Genomic DNA, 21,527 nt, shown 5'->3' with positions numbered 1-21,527 from the left:
ATGGTTTTGGAAAAGCAAGAAATAGGGAGAGTTTCTTTCTTTGTGCCCCTATATTCTATATGAATAAGGTAGTAAGGCCATTCTGGACTGTAAGAGGAGATGGCCAGGGGCTAGAGGAAAGAAGAGGAAACTTTGCATTCTTCTAGGAAGTGAAAGAAGATTGATGGGCAGTAATGAACACCTATCTAGGTTGGGAATGAAGTGTTTGTAGTTTTGTCTTTTTTTCTAGGTGTTCAGCTGCCAAAAAGTAGGTGTAAAGAAGGCAAACATTGGGTTTGATTTTAGACTGTGAATGTGGTCATGATGATTGTGGGGGGGTGGAAGGTTTGAGGGGCTAATAAATTGTTGAGATTACTGATGAGATTTGTTCAGGTTCTAGTCTCATCAGGGATCTAGTCTCACCAGGGAAAAGTATATTCTCAGGAAGATCCTGTGGATCCAGAGAAAGAGAAGCTGTGTGAATATATGTGTGGTTGTGGGAGAAGTTGTATAGAAATTTCAAAGGTTAAAAAGTAGAAGTAGCAAGGTGATATGGCAGAAAAGAAATTGTGGAGTAGATTATAGGAGTTTAACATTTCAGAGGATAAGTAGTTCTGGATGATCAGTGAGTTGTTGGAGTAGAGGAGGTCAGAGGATGGTGAAGCTGGGGTGATGGACAAGTTAGCCATGGGGTCATCAAAGATACTGTGGAAGATTAAAGGTGATAAAGAGTGGAGAGGAAGATGAGGAAGATGTTGTATTTTGTGAAAGGGGTGAGTATAGCTGTGAGACAGATGGCACTGAAATTCAAAGGAGCAGAGATTTTCACAGCAGGGAGATGATTTAAGGAATGAAAGCAGCAATGGCTCACATGAGTTCTTGCCCTTAACCAGTTTAGCAGCAGATTTCCTTGGATGGCCCTGGCTTTGTTTGTCTCAGTTTTGTCTTTGTCTCTGTCTTTGCCCTTTTTTTGGGGACGGGGGCAATAACCAGGGTTAGGGCCAAGAAAGGACTTGTGGTAAAATCTTGAATGTCAGGGAGCTAAGAGCATTCTATATTGGTTTCTATCTTTGGAGGGACTTAACTGCCCTTAGAAACTTCAAGGGAAATGGTACTGCTCTTAGGACCCTGGCTTGCCCATGTGTGTGTTTCCAGAAATCCTACTGCAGATGGATATGTTAGCCAGTTCATCTATAGCTTCTATTAGAGAGAGGTAGATACTTTTTATATAGTATTATTCATCATCTCAGAAAGATTGAGAACACATGCTTTAAGGGAATTCTATAGGAAGGCCCTGGATTCTTTCTTTTTTAAAAAAGTATTTTAAAATTGTGCAATATTAACAAAAATACCGAAAGTTGTGGAAAATGTAAATGTACACTAAAGTGAATAATTATAAAGTAAACGCCCATAAAAGAACCTTCCAGAACCAAACATAGAACATTGGAAAGTTATTCGGAAGCCTCCACTCATAATCCTCTCTCTCTTCCAGAGGTAACCATTTATCCTGACTTGACTTTTATGGTAATTACTTTTGTGCCTGTGTGTATAGACACATGTGCACATATACACCTATTTATACATTTTACTGTTAATAGATATTTGGATTGCCTTCTGGTTTTGGCTGTTGTGAATAGTGCTGCTAAGAACATTCTTGTACACCTGTTGGGTATGTGCATGAGTTTCTCTAAGATGTATAACTGGCAGAGGGATTACTTGGTAATAGTATGTGCATCTTTTCAACTTTATTAGATAATGGAAACCTGATCACCACAAGGATTGTACCAGTTTTGACTATGAAATATATGTGGATTTATACCTTGATTTTTTTTCCCTCCTTCACAGTTTTGAGGACAGAGATCTATGGCTTGGAGATGATTCCGAGTAGCCAAGACTTGTGATTTGCTGTGGATATGGGGGACTTGGTTACTATTTCACATTTCTCCTGAAACAATTGCATTTAGCTGCTTCAGAAGGCTTCCACAGGAGAACCTTCATTTGATCCTATCTTCCCCAGAATCTTAAGGCCCAAGAATTGGCCCAGCCTCTGAGGCCATTTGAGAATGAAAGAGGCTACATCATTATCCTGCAATGCAAACAGTTGATTTTAGCAATTAGCCAAGAGTTCTGTAGGGGGGGCTCTGAGTCAGTTTTGTCTTTTTCAGACTCAAGGGTGAAGAATCAGAACCAGGAAGTTAATAATCAGCATCTGTGGATGGCAGAATTTAAAGACTAGTATAGTGGCTTAGATGATCCTGTGTCTTTGGAGGGTCCTTGAACAACTATCCTTATCCAGCTCCCTCCTTGTTCCTTTCTTTCCCAGAATTTGTCCTTTAGGGAGTACTTGCACAGGGCCAGGAGGGTCCTAGCTTGTTTATTTCTTTCCCAGAGTTTCAAGGTTTTACAGAAGTACACTTGTAGTGATTAAAAATTAGGACTTTATTAACTTTCAGAAAATTGACAAAATGTTCTATATGAAGATACAAAATATCATACATATATTTTTTTTACTTTAAAACAAATAATGGAATAATAATTCCAAACATGAATTACAATCAGTATTTAATGTACCTTTTGGACCTGACTATATTTTTTAGTTATTTCACAAAAATTAATATATTAGCATATTTATACTTAGAAGATGCTTAGTTCATGTTTTAGTTCACTGTTTACTTTTTGCTACTATTATTATTTTTGCTTTCTCTATACATGTTGAGAATTTGCATTTTCAAGGTATGTCATTGAAGACAGTGGCATGTTTATTGTAGCTCTTCACTTGACATCCTTTCATCCGTTGGCTATTGTTTGTGTCAAGCTGTTTAATGCCTTGACTACAGCCCCTCACATACTTGCAAGGCAAAGATATTCTAGAAAACATGCCATCTTTCTTTATTATTGGTTGGATACTGCATCAACCCTGCTAGCTTTTACATGTTGTGCTCTGCTCTGTATTACATGGCAACCCACCTGAAGATGTCCATCTCACAGATATTGCTTGAATGGTATGTTATGCACAGGTTTGGCATACCAGCGTGCTGTGTTTTAGTAGTTGGGAATGTTAGGACCAGGGGTGTGGAAGAATCAGCAGGCTTATGAGAAAACTGTCTCATCTATGGCTAGATGAAGGGGTTTTCTAAAAATAACTGAAGGGTGTAGATAAGCTTATTTTTCAAGGAGGGGGATTCTCAAGGAATTCTTTCTTACCTTGATTTCATAAAGGTATTCTACTATATTCCCCTGTAAAATTTTTGTAAATTTCTTTTCATGATTAGTTTCCAGTTGTAATTTATTTTTGTGTATTATATGATGTAAAAAACTTACATTTTTTTTCTGAATGATTTATCTGTTGTTCCAGAACTATTTACTGAATAGTCTGTTCTTTCTCCACAGATTTATAATGTTGTCTCTATCATATACCAAGTTGTAATAGATGTAAATGTCTGCTTTTAGGCTTTCTATTCTGTTCCATTGGTCTATTTGTATCTCTTACTAGTCCTGCATTGTTAATTACTATAGCTTTGTAATGCATCTTAATATTTAGTAGGGAAAGACAGCTTTCTTATTACTCTTCCTCAAAAATACATTTTTTACCCTTACTTTTCCATGTGAATTTTAAGGTAAGCTTAACATGGTCTGTAAGAAACATTGAAATTTTGATTAGAACTTGTTCCTTTTCTCCATAAAGTGTCTCATGCATATTTTGTTAGACATATTTCTGTGTACCTGATAAGTTTTTTTGTTCTTGCTGATACTTTTAAATTATATTTTGTAATTGATTGTGACTGGTGTATGGGACTGCTTGATTCTGGTGCATTGTTTTTAGATCTGTTCACATTGCTTATCTCTTTCTAGGTCCAATTGTGGTTTATAGGTTTTGTTGAGTTTTTATATAAACTTTATATAAAACATACTTAAAAGTATGTAAATCATAACTATACTGCTCATTGAATTATCACAAAGTGTTTTTAGCTTGTTAGTGTAATTTGTGAATAATTCTAATTTTTCCCCTTTCAGTCCTTGTACCTCCAAATATTGATATCATTCTGTGTAAAATAAAATAGAATTTCTTTTCTAAAACTATTTTCACTGAAGCATTTCTGAGGCTTCATGCTCTAACTAGTGGTGTTTGATATGTAAATACATCTGAAGTTATCAAAGAAAGGAAATCACCTTTACTTGGAAATTCCAGCAACTTAATAAAAGAGCCTGTAGGGTAGTGGTATTTCAGTTAATTGACTGCAGTCCAGGATTTGGTGTTCAGCATTTTTGAAATGCTGATATGCAACTTGGGTGATAAACAAATATATACAAATTAATGTACTGAGACTAAGATAGATAAAGAAAGAAAAACACACCCATCCTACATGAATACATACTTTCTAGTGGCCAAAACACTCAAGTTCTCTTTCCAGAGCATGTCAGTTCCCATATTGGGATACTTAGGAAATCAAACTAAGAAGACAGCTTGTTGCTTACTTTGGGCATGGAATTAAAGCAAAGAAGGCAGAGAATCTCACAAACATGGGTTCTTTTGTGCAGTTGTTGATAATTTGAGGAATACAAGTGCTCAAATGTATTCAAAATGCTCTACCCTCTCTTTATCATACTCCAAGCAGTTTGAGGGACAGCAAAATGTAGTGGAAAAATATTGGACTTTGTTGACAGTCGAAGGGACTTGAATCCTAGCCCTTTGCTTATTGATCTTAGGCAAGTTACTTGTCAGAATTTCATTTTTCTCACTGGTGATAAAGAATCATGACACTGTTAATTTAAAAGAAATACAGTCTTTCAAATTATTTGTTATATAGTGTGTCCTACAGAATTGTAGGTTTATATTTGTTTATCCATGCCTGTAGGTGAAGAGGAAAGTGCCAGTGATTCCTTCTGATTTGTCAGAATGATCTTATAAGTATTAATCTGTTTCCAAATACAGAGATTGACATTACGACTTGATCGCTAGGTTGTATTAGCTTCCTGTTGCTGCTGTAATAAATTATGACAAATGTAAATAATAAATATATTTATTATCTTACAATACTGGAGGTCAGCAGTCCTAAAAATCAAGGTGTTGGCAGGCTTGAGCTCCCTCCAGAGGCTCTAAGGAAGAATATTTTCCCTTTCTTTTTTCAGCTTCTAGAGATCACCTGCCATCCTTTGTTCATGGTCCTTTTTTCTCTCTACAGGTCCAGCAGTATAGCATCTTCATCACCTCTGACTCTGACATTCTACTTCCATTGTTATATCTCCATCCTTTGATCCTTCTGTTTTTTATAAGGATTCTTGTAATTACATGGAGCCCACCAGGGTAATCCAGGATAACTTCTTCATTTTAAGATCCTTGATCACTTATGCAAAGTCCCATTTGCCATATAAAGTAACATATTCACAGGATCAGGACATCTTTGTTAGGCTACTGTTCTGTCTACTACATCAGGTTAATGAGTTAACAAGCAAGATACCTAGTTAGAATTACACATTTCTTTAGTAGGTTATTTTTATAGAACAAAACATCAGTTTCTAAAGTTGTGGGAGAGCTACAAAATGTCTTTCTTTAAATAGTACTTCCAAGGAAAGATTTGTATTAACAGAGAATAGAATTATTTGGTAGCAGTTATGATTATTCATAAGTCTCCATATTGTAAAAGAGAACTAGATTGACATTCTTGTTAAAATTTCTCAATTTAACATCTTTTAAATTTAGACTATTTGAAATAAGTATGAAGCAAGATGGTTTCTACCCCTCCACAGCTTGAGGGAAGGGAGTACAAAGCCTCCATCTTTCTTTGAGTTTCCTTTTGTTGATTATGAAGATTTGTATTTGTAAAGTTAGGCTCTGGAATTTCATTCACTAATTTTAAGTAAACACGTCTGGAGCCCAATTTTGCTTGTGGAAATGGACAAAGGGTTGAAAAGAATTTTATTATCAATGAAATTCTATATTTTGTGCCTTGTAAAGTAGTTCTTAATATTCGCTGTGATCACTTTACAAGGCCCTGACCTGTTTAGTGAATGAAAGGAACTTTAATACTCTTTTCTGTATTTTCCACCTTTTTGTCTCCTTGTCCTGTACTGTAATAATTTTTACAAATTATTTTCTTAATTTGTTGATTAATGCAGTACCTTGGATTTTTCATTTGAGGCACTATTTTATTCTTCCAAAAGTTTGATGAGATTTAATTGTGATATACACCATTAAAGTTTCCTGTTGCTTGGAAATACTTTCAAGTTTGTTATTTACTTCTTTATCTGTAGTAAAATATTGATCTTATAATTTGTGTTTGCTAACCTCAGTGTTAAGTCTTTTCTGTTACTAGCTGATCCTGCTGTTTTGCTCCTTTATCTAATTCAAGGCTCAAGAATCTCTAGGGCAAGTCATGTAATTCAGCCAGAGCTGCAGAATGACCTGCTTCCATTCATCAGCCCCCTGAGAGGGTAGACTTTTGGGGTCCCTGATTATTGTGGGGAGAGTCTCCTATTAGTTTTCCTACTCTGTATATACTTTAATCTTAATCTTTAATACTTATATACTTTAATCTGTCTCTTTTGCCTTCAAAACAACCAAAATGAAAGTTAAAATTTTTTTTGGAATGGACAAATGCCTTCAGGGCAGAAAATGCCTCCCTGCTTATCTATTTCTCTGGATTCCCATTTTCCCCTGCTGTTTCCCTGATGCTTCCATTTTTTTTTTTATTGTCCTGTATTTTTATTTTTATTTTTATTTATTTTTTTTAAAGATTTTATTTATTTATTTGACAGACAGAGATCACAAGTAGGCAGAGAGACAGAGGAGGAAGCAGGCTCCCTGCTGAGCAGAGAGTCCGATGCGGGGCTTGATCCCAGGACCCTGGGATCATGACCTGAGCCGAAGGCAGAGGCTTTAACCCACTGAGCCACCCAGGCGCCCCTGTATTTTTATTTTTAAGAAGATGTTATTTCTTTTTCATCAAGATTTTGCTTTGTTTTGAGCATGAGGGTTTGTCCAAACAACCTTGTGGGGAATAACCAGAAGTAGGAAAATTTCCTATAGCTCTTTCCTACATTTTCTTTGAGATTAGGTTTAGGCTCAGAACTTCTCATTACCTTCTGGGTTTTCTTTTCTTTATTTTGTAGACAAAACATACAGTGTTCAGAAGAGTAGGTACTTGCCCAGGGTCACCTAGCAAGTAAATAGTAATACTGTTTTTTTTTAAAAGATTTTATCTGTTTGACAGAGGGAAAGAGATCACAAGTATGCAGAGCAGCAGGCAGAGAGAGAGGGGGAAGCAGGCTCCCTGCTGAGCAGAGAGGCCCCCATGCAGGGGCTCCACCCCAGGACTCTCAGATCATGACCTGGGCCGAAGGCAGAGGCTTAACCCACTGAACCACCCAGGCGCCCCAGTAATACTGGTTTCAAGCCCAGCTTTGTCCAGTCCTGAAGTCTGTGTGCTTAACCAGTCCAATGCACTGCATCCTTTGGATTCTGTTGTTTTTTGTTCCTGGAATATGGGACAGCTTTCTTCTAGGAGGAGGATAAATGTTGCATTGTGTTTCTCTTACCAAGTTTTTATCCCTCAAGGGATAAAAGGTCTGCACCCTCTGAGGAACACATGTATTTCTGTGCCTCTTTCAGAAGATTGATGCCTGTTTCCAAGACATTCTAATAAATACGAGACCCTCTTCTACCACCTACCCTTGGCCTTTCAGAACTGAATTTAGGGACAGTCAGTATCCCAGATTTAACCACAAAGTTTTATTTTCTTTTTAACTGCAGGATAGTCCACTCGAAAGACCAAAATGCACTCCCAACTGAATTTAGAAGGAGCTAAGGACAAAGGGATCCAGGAAGAAATTCTCTTAGGTGAGCGAAGACGGGAGAATGAGACAGGTAGGAGCTTGAGAATTTATAGTTTTGTTAGTGTTAAGAAAATTTTGGAATTTTGGTTGGTGAATGCCTGCAGGGCACCTTGACATGGTGAAAAACACAGGAACTTTGGAGCCAGACACAGTTGAATTGACACTCAGTTCCCTTACTTATTAACTCTAAAATATTGGGTGAATCATTTCTCCTCTCTGGCTTCAGTTTCTTCATCTATATTATTTGAATAATAATACCTATCTCTCAAGGTTTTCATGTGAAATATAGGTAATATACTTTGGTGAAGTGTTTGTGCTTGGTACAGGCTTACTAAATAATTATAGTAGTGTTATCATTCTTGTTGCAACTGTAGGGGCAAAAAATGTTCACTTCTTTTTTTTTTCTAGGTGGACTATTTCATGTATTTATTATCTGTTTGCATTTCTTTTTTGTGAATGGTTCACTCATGTTCTTTGCCTGTTTCTGTATTTGGGTCTATCATTTAGTTGATAAGATTTTGACTGAGAATAGTATCTACTTCAAAGAGGGAAATTTCAGAAAAAGAGTTCTAAAGAATGTTAGAGACCCAGAATTCAGGGCCAGTTCATCATAGTCTCTGCTGTGGAGAAGACTTGGCATGTGATGACATAGGCTGCAAGAAAGCTTGGCAGGGAAGGATCTAACATAACATACTCCCTTCTCTGCAGAAATCTGTTATAGGCACAATACTGCCACTTACAATATATAATCCTACCAAAGAGACAGACTGTAAGTACATTGAGGAAAGACCGAGCTAGATGTTTTTGTATGAGGAAAACCTTTAGGAGAAAGAGCAGAGAGGTATGGTGGTTTATTTTTTTCAATTTATTTTTTTATTTAAGTTCAATTAATTAACATACAATGTATTGTTAGTTTCAGAGGTAGAGTTCAGTGATTCATCAGTTTTATATAGTACCCATGCTCATTACATCACGTGCCCTCCTTAATGTCCATTGCCCAGGGATGGAGTAACTGGGTAACAGAAGTATAGTTTATAGGACCATAACTCTGTGAAGGTTTTAGAATTTGTGAGACACTAGAAAATTTCCAATGGGGAGAAAGCCTTTTGTTGGTGTTCAAGGTCGATGCCTCAGAGTACTCATAGTAGAGACAAACCCTGTGAAGGTAATGAATATAGAAATTTTTTGTCATGATGCTGAGCTTATTTGACATCTGAGGATTCACACCTGAGAATTTATTAATTCATATGGCTATGAAAACATGAAGAGGCCTCAGGCCGAATTTAATTCTCTTTCAACACCAGAGATTTCTTTCCAGAAGTTTTCACCAGAAAACTTTCCCATTGTGAGAGAAATTACATTGGGTAATCAAGCTTTTTCAATTATATGAAAATGCAGAGAGAAACTCTTTGAATGTTTTGACTATGGGAAAGACTTGAGGACAAGCTCAGACTTAAAAATTTTTTTTTTAATTTTTACTTTTTTTTAAAGATTTTATTTATTTATTTGACAGAGAGGGGGTGGAGTGGGGGGAGAGAACAAGCAGTGGGAGCAGCAAAAGGAGAGAGAGAAGCAGGCTCTCTGCTGAGCAGGGAGCCTGATGCAGGGCTTGATCCCAGGACCCTAGGATTGTAACCTGAGTTGAAGGCAGACATTTAACCAACTGAACCACTCAGGCACTCCCAGACTTTTTTTTTTAATGTAAGAGGGTTCATAGGGGAGGAGAACTCTATGTTTGCAATGCCCGTGGGAAGACTTGCAGATCCAGCTCAAACTTTGCTAAGCATGAAAGAATTGACAGTGCAAAGAAACCTTATGGTGTGTAATAAATGTGGGGAAGGGATTTTGGTAATAGTCAGCCCTTATGGAACATCAGAAAACTTAAAATGGAGATAGAAGGAGATCCTTGTTTATCATCTGTCAATTCATTGTGGAGGAAACTGTACCTGTAATGAATAAGCTTTCATTTAGAGGCTGTTTTATCTATCGTCAAGTAATTCATAAGGGCGGGATCTTCTATGTTTATAAAAAATGTGAGTATGCTTTCAGCAGGATTTAGTCTTTGGTGGGTCCATAGTGGAGAAGAATCTTTCAGGTACAGTGAATGTAGAAAGGCCTTCAGTTTTATTTGAAAGATTTTATTTATTTATTAGAGAGAGAATGAGAATACAAACAGGGGGAGAGGCAGAGAGAGAAGCAGAATCCCCATTCAGCAGATAGCCTGATGCAGGACTCCATCTCTGGACTCTGCGATCATGACTTGAGCCACCCATGCATTCTGAAATGGCCTTCAATTTGAAGTGTAATTGTATTCAGCATTAGACAGTACAGGTATCTTACTGATGTAATGATGTGGGAAGGTCTTTGTGAGAAAATCAGATCATGGTAGAAATGAAAAAAGATTCATAATAAAAGTTACACTTGTTCCATATAATTATACACCTGCCATGTGCCAAGCAGTGTAAGAACTTTATGTAGTTTGTTTAATCATTTAGCTCTTGTAACAAGCATTTGATATAGGAATTCTTATCCTTGTTTTACATGTGAAGAAACTGAAGAAATGAGATGGAAGAATTTTCCTAAGGTCACATAGCTATCACTGGAAGAGCCAGGATTTGAATCCTACATAATTTAATTGTTAGGGGTTTCTAATGGCGATGTGTATATTTTCAGAGATGTGTTAGCCTTTATTCATCATTAAGGAATTAATTCCAGAAATTGGAATTCACTCTTTAGTGCAGTGAGTTTTGGAAGCCTTAAGTCAGTTTTGGAATCTTGTAGATGGTCCCAGAAATTGCACATTGGGCTCCATAAAATGGAGTAAGTTTCTCTGGCTCCCTTTGAATAGGGATTACCTCTAATCTTAGAAGATTTCACTCATAACAAAATTCTGTTCTCAAATGTCCATCCTGTAACCACTTCTCATGGTTTAGGCAATTTGGTGTAGTGTAGAGAGCACAGACTCTGAGATTAACTAGGACAGCTTCATCATCAGGAAGTAAGGGAGAGCTGTCCAATTCTAAGAAAGACTGAGTAGGAATGGAAGACAGACAGATGTCCTGGGAGCTTTAGAAACAGAGTCAGGTCATTTTAAGAATTATAACTATTTGAGCCAAAATAAACAGAATCTAGTCCATAAGGAATAAAGAAACTAGGCTATATGCTATGATTTTCTCCTTGGGTGGGTATAAAGCTTGCTTGTTTGTTACCTAGTATTCAGAGGAACTGCTACTTGAAATTGCCACAGGAATATTCAATTTTCTAGCACTCAGAAATCAGTGTGAGTGATATTAGAATGAGATTTTTGGGATTTGGAAAAAGTGCTCCAGTAGGTTGTTTTTCATTTGAGAAAAAGGTTTTTTTAGTCTTTACTGTACTTTTCCAGGGGGTCTGGATGCAGAAGAAATGAAGGTGATAAGTTGATCCATTGTTTCTCCAAGTGTGATAGGCCTGTTACCTGGTCTTTCAGGTTAGCACTTTGCTTGTTACCAGATTTCTGATCCTTAGAGATGAATATTTTCTGAATGAATTGACAAAACTGAAGTATAAATCAGAATGTCAATATATGGGATTTTGTCTTCTCTGATAACAAGATGTCTCTCCAATGGGCAGTGCTGGATGCACATGAACAGAATTTACCTCACAATGTTGATTTTTGCTACAACATTCCTTTGTTACATGTGCCATTGCTGTAGTCATACTGTTGCAAATGTTGTTTAGGAGATACTCTACCTAATCCCATATTAATTCTCTTAGATCAACTCTGATAATTATTGAGGCACATCATTGTGGCAGCCCATGCTCTAGGAGGAGAAATAAATTGTATATGTCATGCCAATTCCAGCTGATTGAAATAGGTTTTCATAGTATGCTGTCTTGAGAACGAGTCTGAGGTCCAGGGAAACAATATTGGAGATGATAACTAATGTCTGCTATAGATGTGAGTTTGGTGTCAGACTGGCCTCATATATTATATCCTCATGATGACTCTTAGTCATTCAGAAACATTTGTTAAACATCTTCTCTATACCAGGCACTGTGATAGATACTTTGAGTAGAGATGTGAGTAAGACACGCTTTTTTGCTTCCAAAGGAGCTAATACTAGTAGAAGAGACATGTAAACAAATATACACAGCAGACTCTTACACATGTTTGACAAAAAAAATACATATAGAGTACATTAGAGACACAAAGGAGAAAATAGTTAATTTCAGTGGGTGGGAGAGGGTTACAGAAAGAAATTAATGCTTAAGTTAAATGATGAAAGGTGTATAGATGTTACCAGTGTTAGCTTCTGGGGCTGAGGAATAGCAGAGGGTCAGTCATTCCAAGCAGTGGTGGTATGAGCAAAGATACATCATATGAAATAACTGTTTACAGTATGTTTATGGTATGTTTAAGAAGCTAAGTATAGTTGGAACATAGAGAGTGAGAGAGGGTGTGATGAAAAGGAGACTGGTTAGATCAGGGAGAGCCTTGAGTGCTATACAAATAACAGTGGGGAGATATTTGGAGATTTTAATCACAGGATTAACAGGATCAGATTTGCATTTTAGAACTATCTAGTCAATGAGAGTATAATGGATAGACTGGAAAAGCAGAACGGGGTACAGGAAGACCAATTCAGAGGTTATTACAGAAGAGTAGAGCTGTTGAAGCCTGAGTTAAGGCAATGGGAAGGAAATGAGAATACATACATGTGAGAAATTAAGAACTCAGTCACTGACTGAATATGGGGCGGGGGGTGAGAGCCAGTGGAGAAGAAGAAATCTAGTGTGATCCTCCATTTTCTTTCTGCCATAGGTGGTTGAGATGTAAAAGCCACCCGTGGGGGTGCCTGGGTGGCTCAGTCCGTTAATCATCTGCCTTCGGTTCAGGTCATGATCCCAGGTTTCCGGGATTGAGCCCTGCATTAGGCTCCCTGACCATGGGGAGTCTGCTTCTCCCTCTCCCTCTGCCCCTCCTTCCCCCACTACCGTGTTCGCTCTCTCTCTCAAATAAATCCTTTAAAAAAAAAAGCCATTCCATGAGCTGCGTAGCTTAGAATGGGGAGCGGATTTGGCAGGGGGAAGTGTGGCGGGGGGGTGGTGGTGATGAGTTCCGTATTGAACATGCAAAGTGTCAAGCACCTTCAGAGTGTCCAAGCGGAATTATCCAGTAGATAGTCAGGAATTGATTAAGCTGCCATTAAGCAAGTAAGATTATAGATAGATTTGGAAGTCATTAAGCATAGAGGTGGTGGTTTTAAGGTATGAATGGGACTGATCCAGGGAAGTGTATGGAGTGAGGGAATAAAAGGCGAGCGCAGGAGAGCAGAGCAGAATCCCTGAAACAAGCATTTTAAGGGAGGGCAAAAGCAAGCTGAGAAAGAGCTGCAGGAAAAGTAGGAGGGGGACCAGAGGAACTATTACATTCTTGTTGTGCCCTCTTGTGGTGGTCCAAGCTTCTTTCCCAGAATAAATCTTCCCTTTCCTGTTTTTAGTCTCTAGGTTCCCTGGTTCCTGACTGATTTGGACCCCAAATTCCCAGTACACGCTACCTGTAAGACTGGGGCTACCAAGTCCTCTGGAAGTCACTTCTCATGTGTAAAACTCCTCTTTAATAATTTAAGAGCAATTTGGAGCACCCCTTTATGAAAGAGTTGCAAAAGAATAAAAAGCAAACATCGGGGGCCCCTCAGTTTCTACATTTACATGTACTCTACCTCTTTTGATCTGTTCTGTTGGCCATATTAATTTCAGCAATTCCCAGGTCTCATCACATCCCTTTCCTTTATAATTAAATGGCTCTGGTCATAACTAAAGTATATTTTATTTTGTGTTTTTATTATATATATATTATAATAACATAATATATATTATTTATTATAGTAAGACCTATATATGGCTTAAATACCAAATAGTAACAAAAAATAGTATTGTTTACCTTCACCTTTTCCACTCACCAGGCTCAAATACCTGAAGTAGCCTGCTTTGAAATACATTGGCTATTTCTGGTTTTTATCTCAATAATGCTAAATAATATGGCTATACTGGCATAGCTTGGAGATACTCTGGGTTCAGTTCCAGACAACTGCAAAAGTGAATATTGCAATAAAGTAAGTCAAATGAATTTTTTTGGTTTTGCATGTAAAATTTGTGTTTACACTATACTGTAGTCCCTTAAGTGTACAATAACATTATGTCTAAAAAAGCAACATACAGCCCTTAATTGAAAAATACTTTATTGCTAAAAAATGATGACCATCATATCATCTGAGCTTTCAGTGAGTTGTAATCACTGATCACAGATCACCATAACAAATATGATAATACTAAAAAATTTTGAAATACTGTGAGAATTACCAAAATGTAGCACAGAGACACAAAATGAGCAAATGCTGTTGGAAAATTGGTACCAATACATTTGCTCGATGCAAAGCTGCCACAAATCTTCAATTTGTTTAAAAAAAAAAAAGGCGCAACAATCTGGGGTGCCTGGATGGCTCAGTTGGTTGTTTGTTTTTGGCTCAGGTCATGATCTGAGTCCAGGGATGGAGCCCCACGTTGGGCTCCCTGCTCACTGGAGAGCCTGCTTCTCCTTCTCCCTCTGTCCCTCTGCCCCCCTCCCCGCTCTCTCTCTCTCTCGCTCACTCGCTCTTGCTATCTCTATCCCAAATAAATAAATAAAATCTTTTTGAAAAAACGTAGCTATCTATGAAGCTTTATAAAGTGAAGTGCAACAAAACAAAATACGCATGTATATTGCATTATTTCAGATATTAGCTGTTGATTGCCCATTTATAGTAGATAAAAATTAAACTCTCTACCATTTTTCTTCTCCATCCTTTTAATATAGTTATAGCATATATTTTGGTTAATGATAATGTTTATTAACATTGGGCAAACTACTAAAGAGACGAGTAGTTAATTGTGATTACATTTCTCTTGTATACCTTTTTGTCATTTCTAGAGATAATAATTGCTTTTCCCCTCCATTTTTTAATATATTCCTATCCTTTCCATCAGATCTCTCATGTCTGATTTTTTTCTGCATGTTCCCAAGTAAGTCAGAGTATCCAAAAAAATTTTTTTCTGGAAATCCCCTTCCTAGGGCCTTTTCTTCTGCTTCAATCTGGACTATTTCTACTCCTGATTCCTGGAAGCTTTTAGGATTTCCACTTTATCACTGATTCCCGAAATTTCGTGATGGCATCTGTTGTGCTGGACACTTGGTAGTCTCCTTCAGTTCGTATTTAGGCTCTAGAAATTTTTATTATTTCTTTTTATAATTTGCAAGCTCCGTAAGGACAGTGATTTTTATCTAATTTCTGTGTCTCCAGTGCCTGAGTAATAATTATGCCTGATACATGATAGGCACTTATTATTTGTTAAATGAATTGCTATTTACATTTAAAATAATATAAATAAAGTAATATCAGTAAACCCACTAGCCAGGACAAGTAAGAGAACATTGGTGGTACCTTAGTGCCCACCCTCCCCATGTGCCCTTCTGGTCACACTCCTGTCTGTCTCCACCTAGAGATAGCACTACACTGGCCATTGTATTAATAATCCCCCTGGTTTTCTTATAGTTTTATCACCTGTATGTTACAGGTGATACTGTAAACAACATTCTGTTTAATTTTGAAAAAAAAATGAAAAGCAAGCACAAATCTAGTTGCATGAGGAATGGGTGATTTGCCCTTGTTAGTCTTCCAAGAAAACGGGTTCTGGGCCGAAGACTGACTTCACCTTCCCTGAAAATTTAATAAAGCCATTTCTGGGAAAATTAGCAAATGACGTCATGAAGTTTGGTGTTAGATGAAAGTCCTATGTCTATCCAATTTATTTTTTCTATTGTAGGTAATTTTTTTCTTTATCTGTAAGCTTATAGGATATTTTCTTTATTATTTGAATTCAGAAATTTTGATCAGGGTATGCTTAAGTGTGTCTTAGAATGGAAGCTCCATGAAGGCAGGGATTTTTGTCTATTTTGTTCACTGATATATCTTAAGTCCCTAGAAAAGTGCCAGATACATAATAGATCCTTATTAGATGTATTGATTAAATGACTTGTAGAAGCATAAATTAATAAATGGATGGGTGAATGGATAGGTAAGTCAATCTTGTCTGGAATTCAGAGGGCCCTTTTTCTTCTGTCATTTATTTAATGTGGCCTCTCCTGCCCATGTCTCTTTTCTCCTTTAACTCCCCTATCTACCCATCTATATTCACATGGTATGATCCTAAGTATCTTGTCCTTCAATGACTCTATTACTTTATAATAATTGTAATTTTTATTATTATTATTATTATTAAAGTGTTGTGTATAAATTTCTATAAATTTCTAGTCCGGTAACTCAGAGCTCATTAGTGACCCATCATTTTTCATTTTATTATTTAATTGGAACATTTTAAAGCTTTGAACTTCCAGAAAATTTTTGATAAGTATGTGCTGAGCTTGACTTTTCTTAGTTGTACTTATTACTCTTTGGTCAGGTTTTCACATATTTTATCCAACAGTTTTTTTTTATTTCTCTTTGACTGCTGAGATGTAATTTTGTTTGTATTTTTGCTTTTATGAGTGATCACTTTATTAGCCTCAATGTAGATTGGAAAAGGCACATTTGAGTCAGTACCTCTAGAACACCAACTATGTGTAAGTATGAAAAGTGTTCCTCTGCAAAAGTGGTCACATATGAATTCTAATCCTTACACTGCTGTATTTACAGAGAACAGTTGGCATTCCTTCACAACACTGATTGTTCCAGGGTAGAACTGAAAATTTCAATATTTGGGCCTAGTCACCTTGGACACAAATTGTTCTCTGAAATGGTGGTCTTTTAGTGAGAGCAGACAAACACAGTATTTAAGTTTGTATGCAGGGGCTCCAAAGCTGGCATGAAGCTAACTAGCAAAAAGAATGAGAACTAAAATGACTGCTGGATCCAAATTTTTAGAGAACTTGTTTTTAACAAGAGCATCCTATCAGACTAAATTCTAGTTTTTTATTAAAAGTTTTTTTTACCCTATAAGGAATGGTTCACACTGATCTTCCTTTAATAAGGCTTCCGTAAATCTGGATGAATGGCCGAACCCCTTTCTAATATTCCATATAAAGTTTTGCCACCCCATTCCAGGACAGAGCTCTTTTGGTTTTGCCATCCTAAGACTTAACAGTATAGCCAAGTAAGATCAATCCGGTTGGTATCTGCTCCCCCACTACTCTGATTAAGTAGTACTTACTGTACAATGGTAACTCTACTCCTTCAGATTCTGGACTCCCTAATCTAGAGGAATTGGGAGTTTAGGGGTGGTGACATACAGTTTCCTTGTTTAGACCTATTCTTAGTTGCTGCCAAGTGTTTGTCTTGAGTTCTAATCAAAAACAAGCCTCACTTAAAAACTTACCTGTGTTCAAACAATAAAGCCAGTAAAGAATTTTCATGATTTCAAAGATGTGGGAATTTTAAGAGACTAATAAATAACACTTTGTCTTCCCTGCCTAGGTTCAGACCAGTTGAAATACAAATTCAGGAATCAGATAGATGGAGATCAAAATATCATCTTCATTACTGATACAGATGGTTGGAGAAGGCAGTTTTAGTGTGAACTTCCTAATGCTGGACCCCAGCTGAAAAACCAAGAGACTCCAGGCCAAAAGTAGGCCCCTTATTGAATGGCAAGGAGCTAGTCAGAATGCATGTTCTCCATAGGCATACAAACCCCTGGGAGAAAAGCAGAGAGCAAGGGCATGAGCCAAGCACACACAGATATGTCTTTCAAACATACTAGTCTTATAACTTATTCATTCTCCCGTGGGCAGAAAAGCAAGAGTGTTAGTCTACTTGAAGTCCTTCCACATGGAAATATGAGAAGTAAAGATTAAGTGTTCCGTCTAACACAGCTCAGTGATATATTCAGTATTGCTGCCATTTGCTTGAAGCTGTCTGTCTCTGCAGGACCAAAAATATCACAGTTTTCCTGTAACAAGAAAAGCTATTAGAATGTTTTGGGAAGTCTTAAGTATAGTGCAAAGAGCTTAACTGCATAGATCATAATTAAAAACGGACACATCAGTGAAGTATTTAAAAACCTCATCTAAATGCTGTACTAAAACATGAAGAAATGCTTCTTAAAGGCAAATATACCAAAAGGAATCCATTCACAACTATTTACCAAGTGTGAACATTAAATATTGTACCTTTGTACCTTCTGAGCATGATATGTTCCTCTACTTACTAGAGCTTTAAATGAAGCTTCAGGTGAGAAATTTCTCTGTATTATCTGGGTGCATGTAATATCTTCATATTGGGAAAGTGTGTGGGTATGGGTGCGGAGAAGAGAAGGGAAGGGAAAAAAGAAAATGGGATTTCAGGGGATGGGCACCATGTGTAAAATTGGATGATCTGGGCCACGTTTTTGATGCAGAGGTGAGGAGAGTATTGAGTGACAGTAGGATAGTGGGAGTGATATGAACAAGCAAGGTGTGTGATAATCATGACATTGGGGACAGTGAATAATGGGGGAGAATGGTCTGAAATCACTGAAAATGAAGGAGGTTCAGTGTGAATGATAGTGATAGGACAAGATCAGAATATATGTGATAATGGTAGTTATGGACATGATGTATGTCATACTGTGGAAGATGAGAATTGTGTGTGTGTGTGTGTGTGCATAGTTATGTGAGAAAGTGAGGAGGGAGAGATAATGGTAAAGGACACAATGAAACAGTGGTATTATTATGTGTAAAAATGTGGATGGGTATTTCAAGTAATCATAGGAGGAAGTAAACAGTAGGTGGAATGAGGAAAGTTTAAGCTATAGTAGAAGATAGATTCGTAGTAGAAGTGATAGGGTTAGTGTTTGTACGTATATGTAATGCAGGGGGAAATGAGAAGTGTATCCACTTTTAGGAGCAGAGAGACGTGGTGAGTATGTGTGATAAGGGGGAGTGTAGAAAGTGTTATGATAATTTGGAGTGTGGTTATCACGAATGTCTGAGTGAGGTTGTTGAATAAAGCATATGATGGGAAAATTGCAGTTTCGGGTGTCATTGAGGAGTGGGAAAAGTATGTGTGTGACAAATCTGAAAATGAGTTGTTTAAAATGATTAGGAGATATCTTTATTTATCTAAAATCCAGTGGGTTGAAGTTCCGCATGATTTCTTCAGTGTCTCAGACCCCAGACATATATTTTTTTTTGTTTCATGACCGTTAGCGTGCGGCTCCCATCTTTCAGGTACCTCATGGTTGCAGGATGCCCTATACAATTTTATTCATCATGTCTGCTTCAGGTAGGAAGATAAGGAAGAGGAGAGGACAAAATACCTTGTCAGTAGAATTAGTTTGCTTTATACAGCACTTTCCCAAAAATCTTACCCAACAATTTCCACTTACATCCATAGGACAGAACTGATACATGGCCACCACTATCTACAAGGGTGTCTGGGAAGTGTAAGTTTACAGCTAAGAATGTTGTCACCTATAATAAAAGTCAAGGTTTATTTAGTAAGAAAGAAGGGATGTTAGGTAGGATATAGCTAAGAGAGAAGGAGAATGGTTGTGGATATGGGAGAGAGGGTACCTGTACCCCTGAAGCAAATAATACATTATATGTTAATTAAAAAAATAAATAAATAAGGTGTGCAATGTAAAAAAAAAAAATCCCAGAGGTAACAGATACAGGTAGGATTCAATGTACAAGGGGCACTATAAGACTGGCATAGTTTGAGATTCTGGAGATAAAAATAGACATGTTTTCTCTGCCCTCATGGAGCTTACTGTCTTGCAATTAAAGACAGACATTAATCACAGACCCAAATATTTGTGAGGTTGACACTGTAATAAGTGTTGTGGAAGCTAAGTGCATGGTTCTGCAAATAGATTTAAAGAGGGTTTGACCTACTCTGGAAGGCCAACAAAGGAGGGAAGTGACAATTGAATTGAGACCAGAAGGCAGATTCAGAATTAATTGGTTGAAGGATGGATGGATGGTTGGGATGGGGAAGAGTGTTCCCAGAAGAGGAAATGGCATGAACAAAGGCACTCCTGTACTCTTTTTATTTTTAAAATGTATTTTATTTTTATTTCATTTAGAATATTTGTTTCTGTTGTTTCTTCAAGTTCACTAACGTATTCACTAATTAATTCCATCCAGTGAATATTTCATTTCAAATATTATGGTTTTTATTACTAGACATGACTTGTACTTTATTAAAAATGTCTAATTTCTCTACTTAACATGACTATTTTTCTAGCTTTTTGCACATAAGGAATATAGTTATAGTACTTTTTTTTAGAGAGAGAGACAGAGAACTCTCATGGGGGTGGAGGGAAGGGCAGAGGGAGAAGAGAGTATCTTAAGCAGGTGCTGGAGCCTGAGGTGGGGCTTATTCTCACCACCCTGAGATCATGACCTGAACTAAAATCAAGGGTCAGATGCTTAAATCAGCTGAGCCACACAGACATCCCAATTATAGTAACTTTTTAAATTAGCTTGTCTGCTAAATATAACATCTTTGTAAGTTGTGGGTCGATTTGGATTGATTGATTTCTTTTGCCCTCACATTTTTCTGCTTCCTTGCATGCCTGGTTTTGTTTTTTGTTTGTTTTTTGAATGCTAGGCATTATGAACTTTACCTTTGAACTTTACATTTTTGTGAAATTTTGGTAAATTTTTTGCCTGTTGGTGCTAGATATTTTTGTATTATACATCTTCTTGAGGTTTTTATGGGATGCAGTTATTTCGAAGGAGTTAAATCTTTCTTGAGTCTTGGTTTTAAGATTTTAGGCAGGACAACAGCAGTGTTTTGCGTAAAGCTAATTATCCCAGACTAGTGAAGCGAGGCCCATCTGAACACCCCATGCCTCATGAATTATGAGTTTTTCTGCTCTGGATGGTAGGAATAGGTGGGAACAGGCATTATCCCCAGACATGTGTGAGCTTTTGACATTTGTACCCTCTAATCTTTTCAGGTGGTTCTTTCCCCAGCTTTGGGTAATTTACTTATATGCATTTAACTGATCAATATTCTGCTGGATAGTTTATGACAATCTTCCAAAATTCTTCAGAATTCTCCTTAAGTGCAGCTCTCTACTTTTTGGTATTCTTGTTCTCTGAACTCTAACCACCTTGTTCTTTCTGATCTCATCTCTGTTAACTCAGCGAAGGAAATCCTCTGGGCTCCGACTGCATTCTCCTTCATTGCACCATGAACTAGAAACTCTTCCAAATTGTAGAGGCCCACCTCATTCCCCGTCGCCGCCACCATGACCATCTCTCAGGGATCACTATTTTTTCACAGCCTGATGTCTGATGTCTTAGAAATAATGATTTCATATGTTTGTCCCCCCCACCTTTTTTAGTGTTTTTGCCAGGTTGGAGGGTAAATCCAGTCCCTGACTTGCCTTATAGGAATCTGTATGGTGGAGACTTGTTAGACAGTCCTTTCCTTTTCCTTTTCCTTTTTCTCTTCCTTTGCTTCTTCCTTTTTTCTTCTCCTCTCTTCTCCTTTGAGCTTGTTAATTTCCTCAGTACTGCCAAGTATCAGATATAAGTGACAGTTGTACTTCTAAAATTTTTATTATCAAGGTGAGAAGGAGGAGTCTGAACAAAACAAGAAACATTCAAAATCAGGGGTTTAAAGAAGATCTTTATTTTTTTTAAGATTTTATTTATTTATTTGACAGACAGAGATCACAAGTAGGCAGAGAGGCAGGCAGAGAGAGAG

General features: G+C 37.3%; 1 protein-coding gene across 3 annotated transcripts in view; it reads left to right on the top strand.

Moving 5' to 3' along the window:
* Positions 1-21,527, top strand: part of MAGED1 (MAGE family member D1) — a 55,627-nt gene that overhangs the window by 11,527 nt on the left and 22,573 nt on the right. Inside the window, exon 2 of one of the 3 annotated variants that reach the window (XM_032849732.1) lies at positions 7,730-7,843. The exons of 1 other annotated variant lie outside the window; for it this stretch is intronic. In XM_032849732.1, coding sequence (XP_032705623.1) covers positions 7,753-7,843 — 91 coding nt within the window. In that variant the 5' untranslated portion in view covers positions 7,730-7,752. The remainder of the gene's footprint in view (positions 1-7,729; positions 7,844-21,527) is intronic. One more of the 3 variants, XM_032849733.1, reaches the window with a different exon arrangement.

The sequence above is a fragment of the Lontra canadensis genome, unplaced genomic scaffold (genome assembly GCF_010015895.1).
Source record: "Lontra canadensis isolate GAN:19392208 unplaced genomic scaffold, GSC_riverotter_1.0 scaffold244, whole genome shotgun sequence".
In the NCBI taxonomy this organism is placed as follows: Eukaryota; Metazoa; Chordata; class Mammalia; order Carnivora; family Mustelidae; genus Lontra; species Lontra canadensis.
Note: the sequence above shows the minus strand (reverse complement) of the source record. Positions and strands in the feature narration are given on the sequence as shown.